Raw genomic sequence first — 20027 nt, 5'->3', positions numbered from 1 at the left:
GGGAAGAACAAACTGTCCTGAACATCCCCCGGGGGGCGGGGCTTATCTCCATGGACCCCCAACCCTCTGTGTTCACTAGCGGAAAATTAGACTCAAACAAGTTTCAAAGTATGCTTGCGTGTCACCAACCAGATAAGAATCCTACTCCCCAAGTCTTTACTCGGAGTCTCTGGCACAGCAGGAGTGTCTTTTTGTGGCCCTCGATTGGGGAGCACGAGTGTTCCTATCTGGATGTCCGCAGTAGCCTGGAATCTGGTGTTTCCCAGAGCAGGGGCCCTGGGAGGTGGGCTGGCCTGGAAAAGGGCTGACTGAACTCAGGAGAGAAAACTGAATAACGGCTCACAAAGCGTTAGGCTCCTTCATGGTCGCATCTAGATTGGCCGCCTCACTTATAAAAACAGCTCACACCTGATGGATGCACAGATAGCCCTCGACCCCTAATTGCGCTTCCCGACCTAGGAAAAGACCAGAATGCTAGGTGAGGCCTGATTTTTTTTTTCCAGCCGCATCAGAGAAATTCGCTGTGTCAGAGAAACTAAGAGACTAAGCAAAACCTCTGAAAATCCAAGCCCGATTATTTCATCCACGTGGCACCAGAACAAGCCAGAAGGGGTGTGGGGGGCGGGGGGAAGAGTCACCCGTCCCGCCCTTGATGGGAGGAAGGGATTTGCCCGGAGCGCAAACTCTGGACTAGGCCGGGACGGTGACCGGGCGCGGCGGGAGGGAGGGATCCAGAGAAAGCCAGCCTAGGCCACAAAGCCGCTGAGCCGCGGTCCCCAATCCCCGCCCCTCTCTGGGCCACTGCGGTCCCTTTAAGGGCCAAGAGGTGCGCGGTCTCTTTAAGGCAGGTCCTGGTGGTTTCTGTTTTCTGAAGGAAGTGACGGGGGGTGGGATTGAATGAAAAGTGCTGAACGGAGTCGGGAGCTCAGGAATCGGGGCAGCTGGGGGGGACACGCACGGGGGGCGCCGTCCCGGACTCGGGGTGCGTGGCTGTACGCGGCCCACGTGAATTCGCAGCACGTCGTGGGGAACCTCCGGATTGAGTCTCCCCCTCTGGAAGGGGGGACTGCCGGGAATCCCCGAACCGGACCCCCAACTTCGGGCAAACTTTGTAGGCGCGTCTCCCCTCCCCCACGCGGCGCGCCGGGGGCCCCGGGGATGCGGCCCCCTGGCCGCCGCGACGTCCCCTCGGCGCGCCCCGCGCTGCCGCCGCTGCTGCTGCTGCTGCTGTCGCCGCTGCTGCTTGGGGCGCCGCACGGCGTGGGCGCGGGCAGCGGCGCCCCGGCCGAGCTGCGGGTCCGTGTGAGGCTGCCCGACGGCCAGGTGATTGAGGAGAGTCTGCAGGCGGACAGCGACGCCGACAGCATCAGCCTGGATCTGCGCAAACCCGACGGCACTCTCATCTCCTTCATCGCGGATTTCAAGAAGGTGAGGCATCATCCTCGTGGGTGCCGTCCCACCCACCACGGGGGGCCGGCGGGAGGCTTGCGACCTTAGCTGTCGGGCGTCCCAGGCACCCTCAAGCCTGCAGAAGAGAAACGCAGGGCCCAAAGGGGGACGTGACTTGCCCAAGGTCACCTCTCTAACTCGCTGCCCACTCTCTAGCACCCAGATCTGGGTCTTTATTCTCGTCAGTGAACTCCTCTAGCCTTTTGTTGCTTGGCTCTGAGTAGCCAAGGCCCCACTCACGCACTGACCAGCCTCTGTGCCCTCTCCCTCCTCAACACTCCCAGTTGACACGCTGACAAAAGTTCTTAGCAAGGCCTCCCTTCTTGCCACAGGGGGAACTAAAGGGAGAAAATCCACAGGTGGCATGAGGTCCATGACTCTCCCTGTCGCTGTGCGGTGTGAAGTTAGTTTCCTTTCCTCGGATGTACTTGGCCGGGAGGTGGTTTCAAGACTTCCAGCCTTGAGCGCCGTTCAGGGATCGCTTTCCCTGCAGAGCCAGCTGTCCTTGGTCCCTCCCAAGTCTGGTAGCGGCTCTCTCCTCTGTGACCTGAAGGGCTGAAACGCTTGGAGCAAGAGGACCTCAGAAGAGTTGGGGGAGGGGAGGGGGACAAAGGGGAGGTTCCCCTCCGTTGGAAAGGGTTGTCGGTGTCTCAACCCACGCCTGACAGGGGCTTGGTGAAGTCCACAATTTTGCCGCCCCCTCCCTTCTCTCCTCTCTCTCTCTCTCTCTCTCTCTCTCTCTCTCTCTCTCTCTCTCTCTCTCTCTCTCTCTCTCTCTCTCTCTCTGTGTGTGTGTGTGTGTGTGCGCGCGCGCCTGTGTGTCTGTGTAAGTGTCATCTGGTGGTGTGGAGAGAGAAGGTATGCTAGAGTTATCAGGAAATGGAACGCCAGGGTGCTGAGTGACAGTGACCCAACAACAGAAAAGTCTGGAAGAAAAGAAGGTGAACACCACCCCTGTCATCCCAGGAGCCTAAGACAGGAGGAATACACGTTCAAGGCCATCCAGGGCTACAGAGTGAGACCTTATCTCATGGTTGGTGGGAAGAGAGTCTTATAATAATCCACTCTCAGCTCTTCCCCCTAAAAAGAGGCCTTGCACCCCTCTGTCTTTGGGGAAAGAACAGAAGTGAGGAAATAGCCACCCCTCCACTCCACTCCTCTCCCCTCCTCTCCCCTCCATTCCAAAACGGGGAGTTATTTGGAGACCTTGGGAGGAGGGAGGCAGAGTTTGGGCAGCCAGCTAGGGTTCCTGTGAGATTGTCAGAGGCATCAGAGGTACAGTGGAGATCCACTGTTGGGTGGAGTAGAGGTGAACCTGGACTGATGGTCTAGCCTAGGCCCAGGGAATCATCCTGACTGAGGACTTAGCAGAAAGAATGGTAGCCCAGGCTGGCCACACAGGCCCAAGCTGGGTTCTTAGATGCAAATAGGTCCAGTGAACCATTGTGGGTGGAGAAAGGGGAGCTGGTTGCTCAACACGTCCCCTACTTGCCCAACTGAACTTTGGGAACATTTTATCTGTGGGGTTCTGGGCAGAATCAATCAAGAGTGAGTATCTAATCTCTCCTCTAAGCCTCTGACCTAAAAGCCAGCCACAGAATGTGCCGTTAGTGTCCCACCCACCTGCCCTGTGCCCCTGTGCTGTGACCACCCTGGAGCCTCAAAGAAAGATGTATCCATCCCTAGGCTCGAAGTCTGATAGCCAAGCTGGGTGGGGCATGAAAGGCTGGGAGTGGAGTAGAGTTTGTCTAGCCTCTGGCTACAAAGGGTTGTTATTACTCTGCTCTGAAAGGCGACCAGGAAAGAAAGCGCCAGAGGTGGTGATGGGGTGGTGGCCTGCCATGGAGGTGGGAGACTGGGGATTGGACTGAGTATGGGGTGGAGGACATCTGGCTGCTCAGATGGAGGTGACATTCAGACTCGATGGCAAGTGTTCCCTTTAATCCCCATGGTGGCTCAAACCTTCACCCCATTTTCCAAAGTCGGCTTTGCGGGTTAGCCTCTGACCCAAGGCTGGCATTTCCCACCTGCCCCTGGCATCTTCAATTTTATGCAGTGGGGTGGGGAGTAGAAGGCACAGAAAGTAGAAAGTCAGCTGTCAGAGGACTTCTTTGGCCCTGGCCAGGGTGGAGTGGGGTACACAGAGACTAGGGAGGACAGTGTTTAGTCTACTCCAGCATGTCGCCTCTACTGACCAGAGCCGCTCTGTGCCTGTCCTTCCCACATGCTGCCCCTCGCTCACTTCTCAAGGCCTCTTACTTCAAAGCCTTGGTTAGTTCTGTCTAGAAGGAATGATTTTTTCCTGTAGAAAATGGCCTAGAAGTTGTGTTTTGTGCACCACCCCCATTAAGGAAATGCTTTAGGAAAAAATCCTGAATCTTCTTGGGAATATGAATGTTTATAATCTAATCACCATTGGGAGACACAGTGCAGACTGAAGAAGGCAAGTCTGGTTGATCACCCGTGAGCTGCTCAAGGAGGTCAACCTCCTTCCAGCTGTTTGAGCTCTCTGGGCCTTCATTTCTTCGTCTGTAAAATGGGTTCACATTGGCACTTGCCCTAAGGCCTTGGGCTGAGCTGAACATGGAGCAAAGCACATAAGTCTGCCCTCTCTGCTGCTGGTGCTTTGTCAAGTGCTCAGGAAATGAAGAAGCCCTTAGCTAGCCCACCCCCCACCCCCCCCACCCCCCCACCCCCCCACTCCCCGGGCTGGCTCACTCCACTTCTCAGCCAGCCTCCTCCCTGGTCAGTTTAGATTAAAGAGGTTGAAGGGTAAGCAAGAGATCAAAGAAAGTCCACGTGGAATCTAGGGAAGAGTAGAGTTTCTCTTTGCCACTTGTCTTCTTACTGACTTGGAGGCAAGGTCTCCAAATAAAGCCCAGACTGACCTTGGCCTTGAAGTCTATGTGTGGTCCAGCTTAGTCTGAAACATATGTTTTATCTTTTTTATTAATTAAAAAAAAATCACAGTCTCACTATATAATGTGACAAAATTTTTCCTGGGGAAATGTTACACACAGGTCTACCCACCCCAAATATATGAAGCCTGGGACAATACCAATACCACCAAAGTCCACCTTAGCAAATCAGTGAGTTTTCTTGGGGTTAGTTACAGGCATATGAATGAGGAGTTACTTACAGGAGCAGAAATGACTCAAAGCAGATGCATCACCAAGGCCCACCCCTGCCTCTGTGACCACTCACACAAGCATCTTCACAACCTGAAGGCAGTTCAGCAGGTTGGAGAGTGTCCTTTCAAGGTGCCTCAATCGTTCTAAACCGCTTTCAAGCAGTTTGTCTGGATTTTGCATCTTTCAGTCTTTCACAGAGCTAGGCTGGTCTTTGAAATTTAGCGTTTATTTTTTACTCCGAAAGGAGGGGCCTAGTGAATCGAGTCAATTTCAGGGACTTCACGAAGCTCTTTTGAGTTGCTTTACTTCCTGCATCAGGAGCATCCCTGCAGGATAGAATGTTTCAGTCTCCCAAGAAACTGTTACACAAGTCTAGCCTTGACCTCTTGCCTGACTCACAGCCTCAAGTGATAGGATCGCAGGTTCGAGCCTCCACAAACAACCACCTTCTCCTGGAAGCTGCTGAATCAATGGCTAGCCAGCCCCTCCAGGGAAGCGGTCAACCTTGGCCTAAGCAAGCCTAGGGCTTCAGTGACACCGTTGAGCAAGAGTGGTTTTAACCCTTACGCAACCTCTTCCCAGCCCCGCCTTCTTCCCAGATAAGTATCCAGGACTAATAGACTGTTCCTCACCTTTCCTGCATCCTGGCCCTGAGGCTGGTAAAGCAATCCGTCATCTGTGGGACACTAGAGCCTGGACCTGGCTGGCAGATCCCATGAGCCAGCATGGAATGTCCTGTGTCACATGGTTGTCCTGTGTCCCCTGGAGCCCTTCCTCAAGCTAATACCAGGCTCACCGAGCTAGAACTCAAAGAACGCCTGCATGCCATGGCTCAGTGGCTCTAAAGAGTCACCTGGGGGAGTTTGCAGGTTTTCAATACCAGTAGTGAACTCCACCTCACTAAATCAGGACATCTGAACAGGAGAGCCGGGCGAATGGGGTTCTTTGAGGAATGCCAGGTGAAGGTAGAGGCAGGAAACTGAAGGTCAGCCTGAGCTACAGGAGATCCGTTGAAAGGGGGGTTGTGGATGGGGCTCAGTGGATAGTATTTGCCTATTATGCAGGAAACCCTAGGTTTGATCCTTAAGCCCACATAAATTCAGCATGGCTGTGCATGTCTGTAACCTAGCACGTGGGAAGTAGAGGCAGGACAATTAGTTGCTCAAGGTCATCCTCAGCTATATAGTGAGTTTAGGACCAGCCTGGGCTACATGAGATCCACACCACCACCACCCCGCCCCTTACTCTAATGTGTTAGTGTTGGTTCTAGGTATTGAACCCAGGGTCTCACACATGCTGCTGCTGAGACTCATACCCTACCCTCTCCAGCCCGCAATGTACTAGAAAAGCAGTCATTATCCTCTGGGCCTAAATCAATACGGCCCCCCACATAGGAACCCTAACTCCTAAATAAATACAGTAAGCAACACTCTTTTCACACATTATCATCCGTGCCCTGCATATGTAATCTGACCTGCATATATATAGCCACTGAACACAGTGGTAGCAGGCATGCCGCCATCCCCGGCTCTGGCTGCTTATCTGACAGCCCTCTGAGTTCCCTCCCTGACGCTGGTATCTCTGACGAAGCTCTCTGTCCCCCTGTCTGAATGTCCAAAAGCAGAGGAAGGAATGAGTCACGTTTGGGGATGGCCGCAAGGGGAAGGTTGTAAGATAAGAAGAAAGTCACGTGTGGCTGCATCGGGGTGAAGGAAATGTAGAAGGAGAGGGGAAAAAAAGTGAAGAGGAAGGGCATCCTGGGGACCCATGGGCTGGAACCTGAGAGGGATGCCAACATCAAGAGTTACCTCAGGGTTACTCCAGGGGGACAACGATCCAGGGAGATTAGAAGCTTACTCCCTCGCCCTGGGTACCAGTGATAAGTGGAAGACAGAGGAAAGAACCATCCAGAAAACATCAGATTCCGTGTCCCAGATCAAAGGCAGGATTCCCGTGGGGTGCAGCCAGTGAGGACCTGCAGTATTCACAGGGAACGGACACTGTCCCAAGAGAATGTCACTGGGGCAGGACAACAGGAGACGCTTTTAAGGTCCTAAATCCTACTCTGTCTGTGTCGGGCCCCCTGTGGTTTGTGGCGTGGAAGATATGTGATGGGTTGGAAGGCAGAGGGTAGTAAAAGTGTGTGTGTGTACTCGCGCGCATGTGCACACGTGAAGCACGTGCACACACATTACCGAGGTACATATGAATGTGTACATGTCTGTGTGTGTACACTTGCGTGTTGGAGGCCAGAGTTGCCATCAGGTGTCTTCCCTCGATCACTTTCAACCTTATTAGTTTTAAGTCAGGGTCTCTCACTGAACCTGGAGCTTAAGGATTCAGCAAGGCTGGCTGGCCACTGTGGCTTTAGGAACACGGCAGGTACTGGGGATCTGAACTCAGGTCGGCATGCATAGCAGGCAATTTACCAACTAAACCATCACCCAACCCCCTAGAAGTGCTTTTGAGGAAGGAGAACTTCCAAAGCACAGAGCATTTTCTCAAGCGTTTACAGGAAGTAAAGAGACCAGGCTCTTGGGTCCAATTCTAATCCTTCCTCTATATCGGATGAAGTCCTCCTTGGGTCAGGGTGCAAAGCTTTGCCTATGGCTTAGGTGTGCGCCCTGGCCTATGGCTAGCATCTCCTACTCCTGACAGAGATGCTATGTCCAGATAGACTCCTATCCTGACTCTTGGTGAAAACCACCACCCGAGCCAATGGTGTAGCCCTGCTAGAGAGACTGCTTAAAAAAAGGAGTTTGTTCTTGGACTTCTTAAACTATAGATGAATAGTGGGTAAGCTCACAGACACTTACTCCACAGACAGGCAGGCAGGGGATACAACCTGGAGACGCAGACTACATAAGTATATAGCATCCTGCATTCAACAGTCACTTCAAAGCCACACGTGGCTCAGTCATCTGCCTTGCTGCTCCATGAAGGACATTGGTCTCTGTCCTGCAGATGCACAAGCTGAGCTTGAAAGTGACCTTGGTGACAAGATCTGACAGCTGGTGGCGACCCAGGATTAGCTCCCAGAGATCTTTGTACCGCATTCTGGCTAACTGGGCTACTCTAGTTCTCTGTGTGAGTTCCTCCCAAAAAGATGAAACACACCATGGAGAGGAAGGAGTGTGGAAGAGCCCTGGTGCCCAGGAATCTACAAACACTTCTTTATATGCAGTTGGAATGGGCCCTGTCTCCCAGACTTATAATTGCAGGGGGATCCAGGCGTGATTCCTCAGCGGTGCCGTGGGTGGTCCCGGAGGGTGAAAGGCCAGGCTAGCTTTGAAAATAGGTCCCAAATACTTGCAGTTATTCCTGCACTTTTTATTTATTTATTCATTTATTTATCTATCTATCTATTTATTTATTTATTTAGCTATCTCCTAGCTGTGTAACGCAACAGGTCACTGAGTGTCTCTGAACCTGGGCTCCATGCCTAGGCTCCATTTCCTAGGCAGAGTGACCAAGGGGGACTTTGCAGAACAAGGGACCCATGAGAAAAGACGTGTAGTTCCGATGCAGCCAGCCAAGTGGGCCCCTCTGCTGCATCTCTCCATCCACACATGTAATTGCAACAATGTATTTTTTTTTTTTATTTTTTATTTATTTTTTTTTTGTCTGTACTAGGGACCATTTCATCACCAGGAGCTTCCGTCCCTTAAACTGGCAAATGTTTACCTACCTGTTACTGGGGATTCAGATGAAGGACAGGGGATGAGGGAAGCTGGAATCTAAGTGAGAGAGAAGTATGACACCCCATGTCAGGAGCCCTGAGTCAGCTAGACAGTGGGGAGCAGTTGATCCACATAAAGCCTTCCATTGTTCCCCTGGGGCAGTCGGGGTGGCGGTGACCTTTGGGATTTAGCTGACAGAGCATGAGGGGCTAGAGACTGGCAGTGAGGGCTACTGTTAATAGTCATACTAACCCCATAACAAGAAGCCTCTGTCCAGGCCTGGATGAGTCTGTGTATACAGCGGGGATGCATTAAGTCTCCTGTAGCATCCTGCCTCTGGGTTGAGTGCATCTACCCTACTCCTGGGAAAGCCAGGCAGAGCTGCAGAGGGGCTCCTGAATCTGCCGTTGGACAGCCTAGGTAGGGAAGGCTCTAACTCTGCAGTCCCCAGGCCCCACCCTAGTGAAGCTGGCCCCTGTCTAGTCATGAAGTAATCTCAGCCGGGAGCGGAGGAATAAATATTTAGATTGGCCAAGCTTGGGCCCCAGAGTCACGAGGTCTGGTGATGAGGAGTCAGAGATGGTAGAGCACACTCCTGGGAGGCAGTGAGCCCCAAGTGTCCAGTAGCAAGGGGGCTGGGGCTAGCAGAGGTGGGGGTAGGCACTGCTTGTGGAGGCCCTGGAGCAGTGAGTGGCCAGTAGCCTCTGGCCTGGGCTGTGCCACACATACACACAAGCACACACACACACATACACACCAGAAAGGAGCTCTGTTCCCTGGGCCCCCTCAGTTTTCACCTGCTCTGTAGTGGGAAGTGTGATAACATCAAGAGTCTGAGACTAAGCACCTAGCTGCCTGATGCCCCAAGGAAGCTTCTAGAACAAATACCACAACAGGGCATCGTGAGAGCCCTGAAAGCTAGGAGCTGGAATCTGGGAGCCTGGGAGGGTAAGCGGAGCTGAGATGTGAGGCTGAAGGGCCTGTGTGAGGAGAGTAGCTGGGCTGTGGGTGAGACTGTGTGTGAGGCAGAGCCTGCTGGGCATGACAGTGGAGCAGGCGATTCACAGAGGGAGGGGGACACAGGACACCCAGGAAAAGTGGCTGAAATAGAGGGTGTGGGATGGACTTTTCATTGTGGAGAAACTGAGGAAGAGAACTCAGCCTCTGTGTGTGCTTGAGCGTGTCCGTGCATGCACGTGCGTGTGTAATGGGAGCCTTTCTGTGCGAAGAGGAGATTTAGAAACAACAGATCTGTGTGAAAGATGGCAGCCTGTGGCCTGAGGGTAGAGGAAACCCGGGAGAAGTCTGGGTGCGTTTGCGGAGGCTAGATTTGATTTGAGAATAAAGAAAGACCCCACTAACAGTGGCCCAAGCAGCGCAGTGTTACCTTCTCCCCTGACTCAGTCTGAAAGGCAGCTGTGGAAAGACAGTGCTGCTTCTGCCTTGGCCCATCACGGGTCCAGGCCTTCCTCTACAGTGTTGTTTCCCTCCCCCCAGCAGGAAACACTCCCTGGGCCTCTCTGGGAAAGCAGCCGGGAGGGCCCACACAGGGTGTCTCCTGTCACGGGTGTTTTTCCAGGACAGCTGTCCACCATCATTTCCTTGTTCCTGTGGAAACCCCATCGAAGCTGAGCCAAAGAAGCCCTTCTCTCTGGGGAACACAGTGGGTCTCATAAAAGGTGGAGCTGTGTGGGGAAAGCACAGAGGGGTGGAATATCCATCCCCACCGGGTGAAGCAGAGCCCTGGCCTGAGGGTTGGGAGGTCTGAGTTTCTACTGCTGGCCTTACTGCTGTGTGACCAGTAAAGCCCCTTACACCTGGGTCCCCTTTTAGAACACAAAAGAGTGGGCCTGCAGGAGTGTACCCCCTCATCCCCTCCCCCATAGATAAGGCCAAGAAGATAAGGCTTGGATTGAGGAGGAGGAATCCGTTCACTCATCTGTGAATGTGGAGCTTCTGCCCTCTGCTAGCTCCTGGCTACCACAGAGACAGGCTGGAGCCACTTGCCTTGGACCCCAGAGAGCCTGAATGAGTCGTTGCCCAGGCAGAGGCAGTGTTAAGGACAGTGGGTGGCTTTAGAGTCAGTGGGTACTCTCCGGAGTACAGTCAAGTGTCAAGCCTTGACTTCATACCAGCTCCAGGCTCAACCCACCAGTGACCTTTAAAGTTAAGCCCAGACTCTTTAGATGGCTCCTAGTCCCTAAATCCTGCCCCCCCTTGTTATCTGCCTTTTTAGCCACCTCCCACCCCACCCACCCACACACCCACTCCGATTCCCTCTCCATCTCACCGGGCCCTAGTACATCCCACCCCACCACCCTCGCCGGTCTCAAACCCCCTTCTCATTCTTCTTGCTCAGTTGTCTGTGCATGGTTGTTTCTGGAGCACCCATGGTCTTCTAGTGGGCAGGGGTACACTGCCATGAGATAGCCAGCAGGGGTACACTGCCATGAGATGTGTTCCTGGCTTGGAGAATGAGTCAGAGAGGGAAGGTCAGTGACGCAGGCAGGGCACTGGGAAGGTGTCTCTGCAGAGCTGGAAGTCCTAACACACAACCATGGCAGAGTAGGTGATGTCTGGGAGCCGAGGCCTCTGGAGGGCGGACAAATGGGGGTGGGGCGTCCCCATAGAGTGTTGGGCTTGCAGGAAGGTCCAGGGAGTGACCCAACACTGATCATTCTGGAAAATGTGTTTCAATATAGAGGTAGTATGGGATGCCAGCCTCTGGAAACTTTATAGTGACAACAGGGATAATTCTTAGGGGCATTAAATGCTCGGATGACAGTAAGATGGGGGGCTGATTGGATTTAATACTGTACTCTGTCTGGGCTAGAAAGCCCTGCATTCTTTACACCGACTCAGTGACCTCACTGTAGGGAGCCTTCGCACCCTCCCTCCACCCAGCCCCATCCTCACAAGGACAGCCATTTGCTTGCCCATCCTTGGCCTACACGGTAGTCAGCGTAAACTTGAACCCTAGGCCTTTCACCCTGGCACTGAAGCTGATTGTGTGAAGTCAGCCTTCCTGATCTCAGGAGTCCTTTGATGACAGGGACTTTGGACTTGGCCATTCCTGTGAAGGCTTTACCTCTGGGATTGCCCTCGGTGATCTCCTGTTGATGCGTGCTGGCCTCACGGGGGCTCATCTGACAAGCCCAGGCCTCCAGTCCACCTATAGAACAATCTTTACCACGTGTCAGGCCTAGAGGAGATGGTGACACTGGAAACAAGGGATTGCAGCATCAGGAGAAACTCAGAGTCTTAGCGTGTGTTCTGAGCTTGGTCAGGTCTTTTCATTGCTTACGATGGTCCCTCAAGGCGGTACTGTTGCCGGGCACTGGTGGCACATGCCTTTAATCCCAGCACTTGGGAGGCAGAGGCAGGCGGATTTCTGAGTTTGAGGCCAGCCTGGTGTACAGAGTGAGTTCCAGGACAGCCAGGGCTACACAGATAAACCCTGTCTCCCAGTTTGGGAGTCCCAGCCCAGACTCTAAGCCTCTGTCCCTTGCCCAGTCGTGCCATCTGTCTTGGGCTTTTGACAACATCTGGGTGAATCATCCTAGGGGACTCCGGGCAAGGAGAGGGACTGGGAGCCAGGTATCCATCTGGCTTGCAATCAACCAGATCTTAACATAACATCTGGACAGATGTTCTCAAAGCAGGCAAGCTCTTACACACCGTCCTGTGTATTCTGGAGCCTTGCTAGTGGATCAAATGGGAAGGCCACGGTCAGGATATGAGGAGCCAGCAAAGGGCATGTGGCTTTGGGGAAAAGCAGGCTCAAGAAGATCTGAGGACCCGGGTATAAAGGGGTTTTTCAAAGGGCAGACAGTGGCTAGGAGGTATTCCTGCCTGCTGTTTTATATGTATCAGGCTGTTGGTTAGGCACACAGAGTGAGAACGGGAACTGCCATGTTCCTAGGCAATCAACTAAGGATTTAGGCATAGTGGCCAAGTGAGTATGATATGGAGGGACCCAGGTTCTAGTCCTACGTCTGCCATTCACAGGTTGTGTGGACCCGAGCTTCAGTCTGTTCATTCATATATTTCTCCCTCTCAGCCTGTCTTCCTTCTCACTCCTTCCGTTTTGCCTTCGAAACAAAATGTCTCTTCAAATGGCCTTCAAACTGTCTATCCTTCTGCCGCTACTTCCCAAGTGCTAGGAATACACTGTACCCACTCAGCCTGTCTCTGTAGTTCTATAGTTGGTCCAGGAGGCAACTGTGCTTTCTTGGGAAAGAGCTCAGCCATGGGACAGCCTGGACTACCTGGTTAAAATCCCGGTTACATCTCTCCTAAGTCCATGGCCTTGAGCAAGGTCCCCAATCCAAGCTCTGTCACAGAGCTCCGCCTCTCTTGTGGAGAAGACCTCTGAGCCCAGGATGCAATCTGTTTGAAGCACAGGAACAGCAGTTTCTCTTTCCCAGTTATCAACTTCAGTGACTCTTTGCCCTACACAGTGACAGAGGACTTCCCTTCTGCGCCCAGGCAGCAGCTTCTAGGGTTGTTATTGCTATTACTATCTAATTCAGAAACAGGAAAGGAACTATAAAACAGGTTTTGTGTGTGTGTGTGTCTGTCTGTCTGTCTGTCTGTCTGTCTCTGTATGTTGTATGTGCACACAAGTAGGTTTGTACTCATGTGTGCACAGATGCACTCGAGCATTCGAGTGTATGTGGACATATGTGTATCTATCTGCATGTGTGGAGAAGGTCAACCTCAGGTACCATGTTCCCTGTGTATCTTGAGATAGTCTCTCACTGGGACCGGGCATCCGTAGATTAGACTAGCCTGGCTAGCCAGTAAGTTCCAGGGATCCTCCTGCTTCTACCTCCCCAGTGCAGGTATCACAAGCATGTGCCGCCACATGGAACTGGCGCTGGTAATTGAACTAGATCCTCATGCTTGTGTGACGAGCACTTTGTCCACTGAACCGTCTCTTCAGCTCCTCAAACATTGTTCTTCCAGCCTCTGGCCTGGTTCTAAGTGTTTAATGCCTTCCACTCCTCGTGATGGCGGGAGGGTATCTCCATTCACTAACGCCGCCCCCCCCCCCCCCGGCAGCCCCGAGAACACTGGGTACTTAGTTCATGCCTCACTGAGAAGACAGTGGTATCCAGATAGGACTCCCACAAGGGTCAGAGCTGCAGATACCAGTGAGGTGGACTTCAGATCCTGCCTGAGGCTCCTCCCAGGTACTGCCTGCCTCAGACTCTGGGAATGGGAGATCTTGTGTAGCACCCACCTGACAGAACTGTGCCTAGCTAGAATGAGATCTGCCACCAGCAGATCACCCTCCAGTGTCCCCTCAGCCGACCTGAGTTGATGGAGGATCAGATGGCTCAGGCTGGCAGGATAAGGAGATGCCAACACGGTGACCCAAGAAGGGATTTCCTGTCAAGAGGAAGTGGGTGTTAAGCTGAGCTGACTGACTCACCTTCCTTCCAAGGCTCTGGGGTGAGGAGCCCACGGAACTTTTCTCCCCAGCTGGGCTTCAATTTCTCTTTTCTAGGAGCTCCCTCTCCATATGCCCATCCCCAGTTGTTGCATTTAAAGTAAGTTGTTATGTAAAGCCGTCTCTAGGAAAAGCAGTCAGGGAGATCCCTTATAGAGTTGCAGTATCGGTGAAATCTATTAGAAGATTATTAACAGGGCAGTGGTGACACACACCATTAATCCCAGCACTCAGGAGACAGAGGCAGCAGATCTCTGAGTTTGAGGCCAGCCTGGTCTACATAGTGAACTTCAGGACAGCCAGGGCTACAAGAGAGAAACCCTGTCTCAAGCAAAACAAAGCAAAAAGAAAAAGACAAAGGGCAGTTGTCACAGATCATCCCTGACAGTCATTGGTCACCACTGCAGTGACAGTAGCCTCTGCTTCCAGTGCTGAATACTGTCATTTCCTCCAGGTCATCACTTCCACCCAAGCCTGCCAGGTACATGAGCAGTCTGTCCCATCACAGTGAGGCTTGGAAAAGCCTGGGGCGGCTAATACATGCTGCCTATGGTGGAACCATCAGCCCCTCCCTGGATCTAGAATCCTGGGGTACACTCTCACCCTGTTCTCCAAACACTTGGACCCTTAGTTTCAGTAAGCCCTCTATGAAGGGGGCTTCTGATGAGGCAGCCCAGGGTACAAACACAGAGGAATGCAAACCCTAAGATTACATCGTCTAGTGTCAGGGCAGAGCTGTGAGCTTGGGACCAGGAAGGTTCACAGCCATAGTTGCTGAGCCCAGGATGCCCCCGTAGCAGGAGGGCTCTTGCCAGATCGAGACCTCTTCTGAGTGGGACCTTCCTTCTCCCCTGCAGAGTTAGGAAGGCACTGTGGTAGGTGAGATAGAGATTGGTGGTGTGGGGTATGCAGGCTGACATAGCTGAGGGTTCTAGCTGCAAACAGACAGCAAAAGGTGCCTGAGGCCCCGCCCCCTCTTCCTGTCCCAGCCTCCCTCATGCACACTGTGATTCAGAATAGGAAGGAACCATTGGCCCATTGGTCATGCCAGAGGGAAAGGGGAAATGGAGAGGGACAGGGGAAAGGTGAGCCATTCCAGTCTTGGAAGACAGAAACAGTTGCAGCCGGCTGCCTTTGTCCCCACAGTTCCTACTGGAGGTGGGGGGCTAGGGTCCAGGCTGATGGCAGAAAACCCAGGGGTTTTCTGAAGCCCGCCCCCAAGAGCTACAGAGTAACAAAATAAGAGAAAGCTCGGGAATGTGTGATTGTTAAGAATGTTTGCAGTCCCTCCTCCTCCCATGGTGCTCTGATTAAGGACACTTGGGTCCCCACCGAGGGGAGTCTATCAGTGGTAGACAAAAACCAAAAACAGGTGGGGGCTTCTTTGAGCTTAAGGTCTGTCTGGTCAAAGGGTTCTTTGGAAAATCTCTCCCGGTGGTTCACTTTGTCAGTGTTCCAGAAAGCTATGGAAACATCTGAGGTGTGATCTCAGAAGTCACGGGTATGAATGGAAAAGATAAGCAGTTTCTTGGTTATCTGAGGAGGGAGGTGTCTGGAGGGGCAGGCGCTGGTACAGTTGTCCAGGCCTGTCCTCTCCAGGACTGGTCTGGGACCTTTCCATCCCGCTGGTCTCCATCCTCCTGCCCCTCCCTTTCAGGATGTGAAGATATTCCGAGCCCTGATCCTGGGGGAGCTGGAGAAGGGGCAGAGTCAGTTCCAGGCACTGTGCTTTGTCACAAGGCTGCACCACAATGAGATCATTCCCAGTGAAGCCATGGCCAAGCTCCGGCAGGTGAGTACCCACCCCTGGCTAGGTCCTGTCACCCTCATTCAGGTAGCTCCCTCCCCCACTCTTCCTCCCAGCCTTCTCTTAACATTCGCTCACCATGGAGAGTCCTGATTCCCTGATTTTGCTCCTGACCAAACTAACCACAGAGCCCCAGATTCCTAATCTGTACTGTGGCCCAACTCTCAGGAAACCCCAAGCTACTGATCCACTCTTTTCTGGGTGGAGATAGAGGTGTGGACTCCAAATTGAGATTGAACATCATCTGTCCCCTGTCCCTCGTTAGTGACACTGGACAAATGGCCTTGCCTTAATGCCCCAGTCTCCATATTGAGGACTAAGTTAGAATCAGAACTCATCCATGAAAGTGTGTCGGGAGGCGGATTTCTGAGTTCGAGGCCAGCCTGGTTTACCGAGTGAGTTTCAGGACAGCCAAGGCTATACAGAGAAACCCTGTCTCGAAAAACCAAAAAAAAAAAAAAAAAAAAAAAGTGTGTGGGGAAACACCAGAGCCCTTTGACCCACTGACCTGTATGGATCCCTCCCTGGAGTTCCAGCCTTCCATAGCTTAGCTAAGCTGACCTGTGCTGCAGGCCTGCCTTATGGCATCTTTTCATCCAGGGCTCTACATTTTGTCTACCCTGCTGGGAAAGACTTTGTCCCCTGAATTCAGGAAGCGGATGGCCCACACTGTCATGTACCCTATCTCCTTGAACTTGCCAGAAAGCCCCAGAAATTTAAGAAGCAAAACCAGAAAGGTTTTAACTGCCTCTCGGGCTCTAGGGTATCAGGTTGGGCTAGCCTGAGGAAAGGAAGGAAGGACAATGTCCATGTTCCCACCCACCTTACACCTACAGAAAAACCCCCGCGCAGTGCGGCAGGCTGAAGAAGTGCGGGGCCTGGAGCAGCTCCATATGGACGTCGCCGTTAACTTCAGCCAGGGGGGGCTGCTGAGTCCCCATCTCCACAACGTGTGTGCTGAGGCCACAGATGCTATCTACACCCGCCAGGAAGATGTCCAGTTCTGGACAGAGCGAGGTCAGCTGGGGACCGCCCTGGGTGGGCAGATGGGGAAGCACGGAGCGGGGAGGGGAAGACCTTGCTGAGTGACTCTGCTGTATTCAAGAGAGAGATCTGTAGGACACTAGTAAATGTGAGTGTGCAGTCATGAGTGACAGGCATCCTGGGGGCGAGGGTGAAATCCCCCAGGTAGGCTGTGATATGTCAGAAAGGCTTCTTGGAGGAGACGGTGTCTCTGCAGCTAGAATAAGAGGACTCACAGAAGACGGCCTGCTAAGTCCTGTGAAAGACTCTTCATCATTCTTACTACTACACGTCCTGAGGACACACATGTTCCTGTAGGTCTGTCTGCTGGCCACCTCTCAGAAGTCAGCATCTCACTATTCCTGGTGCCAGCATCTCTCCCATAGCCCTCAGGACCTCCTCCTACCTCCGCAGGGCCCCTGTGCTACTCTCCTGGCCTCTCTCCAGGTCCCTTTGCTAGGACTGTCAGGTCCTCTGTGTACAAGGGACAGGGAGATTCAAGCTGCTTGCTCCTGGGCCTTCTGCACATAGAGAAGCCCGCCCCTCCCAAGGCAGCGCTGGACTTTGTGGTCATTCCCATAACACACCCGTCTCCACACAGACACATCCCAAATGAAGGCACAAGCCTGACATTAGTACCTCAGAAGCTGTTCCTTTTCACGGTCTCTAAGCAGAGCCCTGGCCAGGCCCCTGTCACTGCCCCAGGACTTCTCATGCATGTTCTTCTTACGGTCATACCCACTCTGCTTCTGTTGACCCATCCCTGCCCTGCCTACTCAGCTGCCATGTCCTTTAGGTAGTTTTTTAATTTAAAGCATTGATGGCCACATGGTCCAGTATAGGCTCTGAAGTCAGGTCTGGTTTGGGTCCTGACTCCTCTATCACTGTACAATCAATTCCAACCCCATCAGTAAACTCTGGACCAATTCTGAATCCCTGGTACACAGTAGAGACTCAATGGATGAGGGTGACTGTCATTTAATGTAGCCCATTAGCGTACCCTTGGGCCTGTGGCTCATCTATGTTCATCCCCAGGGCAGCCTTGGTAGGGGTGACTGGAGAGGAGGCTATCCTGGGCTAAAGTGCTCCTACCTTCTTCATGCTTGCCTTTTCCCCCAGGTGTGGACAGTTCTGTGTTCGAGGCTCTGCCGAAGGCATTAGAACAGGTGGAATTACCTCGTTGTGGACAAGTGGGGGACCGAGGAAAGCCCTGTGCCTGCCACTACAGTCTGAGCCTGGCCTGGTACCCTTGCATGCTCAAGTACTGCCACAGCCGTGATCGGCCAGCACCCTACAAGTGTGGCATCCGAAGCTGTAGGAAAAGCTACAGCTTTGATTTCTATGTACCTCAGAGGCAGCTCTGCCTCTGGGATGAGGACCCCTAACTACAGGAGACAGAGGACCAAGAATGGATGCTTGGACCCACAAGCTCTTCTGACGACCAGAGGGCGTGGGAACCCAATCCGAGGCCTAAGGTCTCTTCCTGAGCCTCTGGCCCTGAAACCACAGCCTCATCTGCTTGACTGTGAAAGGGTGTCACAGTACAAGCCACCTTGAGGCAGCCCTGATGCCACCCGTGCCCATCCTGAAGCAGAGGGTGAAAAAGCAGTTCTCCAGACTGGTGGGTGCCCTCCCCTCCTTTCCCCTGAAATGTCCCACATACGTGGACAAACTGCACCGGCCCCGTAGCACACCTTCTCACCAGCAAGGGAACTGGAGAGGGACAGCTGAGGACTCATGCCCCAGCTCTTGTGTCTGGTTACAGTGCCTTCTCTCTATCCTGGGGACAACGGGGAGCAGGGATGCCACCCCCAAGATCACCACGTGTGCCTTTCCTGAGACCCAATTTGGATAATTCCACAGGCAGGCACCGATTCTTCCTGCCTCTGGACTGAAATACTTTGGCAAGGTTCTGGGGCAGGGAGGGAGCATGAAGTACAAGAAAAACTTGAATTCCAGATTTTAAATGCAAAATATTTATCATTTGTACCAGAAATAAAAGTCTTTAAGTTTTTCACTCACCCGATGGCTCCAGTCTAGGCTTTCTGAGCGAATTTTGTCCGATGCTGCCACCTAGTGTCAGAAATGTGCCTTTACTTAGTGCCTGTCTGGGCAAAGCAACTTCTAAAGCTCCTACTGTGTGCCCGGTGAGATGGTCTGTGCTTAAGATGATGACACAAAAGAACTGGGAAGGACTCAGTAGTGAAGAGAGCATGCTGCATTTTTACAGAGGACCCAAGTTCAATTCCTTACATCTACTTCCAGGGTGGGGAGGGTCACGGACACCTGTAACGTAACGTCGACATATGGGGATCTGCCACCCTTTTATGGCCTCCAGGGGCTGTCACGCATAAAATAAAATAAAATAAAAACCTTGGGGCTTGAGGGTGGCTCAGTAATTAAGAACGATGGCTGCTCTTCCAGAGGTCCCATGTTCTCATGCCCAAGACCAAGAAGAGGGTAAATCTGTTACCCTCTTCTGGCCTCCAAGAGTAACTGCACGTGGCGCTCATACGCGCAAGCAAAACCACCGGTACAAATAAGTTATATAAAAAAATAAGACCAAGATTGAAGACATAGATGATTTATAGAGCATTTGCTCAGGATGGGCAAGGCCATGGTCAAAGCGATCTTAGACTAGACATCCAGCATCCACATCCGGGCCCTCACCGGAAGTCATGGTGCTCACGGGTACTTCCGGCACTCAGGAGGCAGAGGCAGAAGGTTCTATGCAAATTAAAGGACAGCTCCAGCTGCAAATTACAGGGCGGGGGCAGCTATACTTATTTGGGAAGACTTCATGGAAGAGGCCGGGTGTGAGCTGAGCCTTGACAGTGAGTTTGGCAAAGTGAAGGCCGCAGAGGTTTATGGGTAACAAAGCCTCTGATTCCACAGAGCTCCTCAGAGGAGAAGAGACAGACTCAAACCCTCTTCAAAGGCCTTGAGGAAGGAAGCAGCAGAGTGCAGAACAGTTCCATCTATCCAATGCCTCCAGAAAAAGACTGCCTCCGGGCCAGAGGGTCTGCTGAGAGCCAGGTTTGCTGGACCAAGGTCTAGTGGAGGATCTGTGGGGAGGCAGCCTTCCCGGGTTACTGAGCCTTTATTCTAATCACATCTGTAAGGGCCTGCCGCAACCTGGCCAGCAGACGAGGAAGGAGATGCGTCTGTCTTTTTAGTTTTCTCCCTCCTGCTTAATGCAGGCCTCCGTCTGATGCCCTCTTCTGGCCTCCAGGAGTATTTGCACGTGATCCCGAACATCTGCTCTGGGTGGAAGATGGGTTCTTGGAGAAGGCACCCTGTCCTTCTGTGGAGTCTCTTCCTTCTTTCCCTCTTCTGTTTGGCTTCCAAATGTCCAGGAGTAATGCATTTCCAAATGCATGTTTTGCCAAACATAGTTTTAGGGTAGGGCTACAAAATGAGAACTTGTCGTTGTCATCCTTATCAGAAGAATGCTTCAATCCATCCAGGAGGTGTGGTGGCAC

At 52.7% G+C, this 20027-nt stretch overlaps 1 protein-coding gene and 1 long non-coding RNA gene across 2 annotated transcripts; both read left to right on the top strand.

Moving 5' to 3' along the window:
- The first annotated feature begins 596 nt into the window (after positions 1 to 596).
- On the top strand, positions 597 to 18566 carry Oaf (out at first homolog). Its single transcript, XM_076924808.1, has 4 exons — positions 597 to 1428; positions 15373 to 15507; positions 16359 to 16539; positions 17665 to 18566. The coding sequence occupies exons 1-4, from the start codon at positions 898 to 900 to the stop codon at positions 17928 to 17930; spliced, it is 1113 nt and encodes a 370-aa protein (XP_076780923.1). The 5' UTR covers positions 597 to 897; the 3' UTR covers positions 17931 to 18566.
- On the top strand, positions 4174 to 10436 carry LOC143439063 (uncharacterized). Its single transcript, XR_013107509.1, has 2 exons — positions 4174 to 7667; positions 8214 to 10436. It is a non-coding gene; the product is annotated as an uncharacterized LOC143439063 (long non-coding RNA).
- Positions 18567 to 20027: the final 1461 nt, after the last annotated feature.

The sequence above is a fragment of the Arvicanthis niloticus genome, chromosome 26 (genome assembly GCF_011762505.2).
Source record: "Arvicanthis niloticus isolate mArvNil1 chromosome 26, mArvNil1.pat.X, whole genome shotgun sequence".
Classification (NCBI taxonomy): domain Eukaryota; kingdom Metazoa; phylum Chordata; class Mammalia; order Rodentia; family Muridae; genus Arvicanthis; species Arvicanthis niloticus.
The sequence above is the reverse complement of the archived record's forward strand: the minus strand, read 5'-3'. Positions and strand labels throughout refer to the sequence as shown.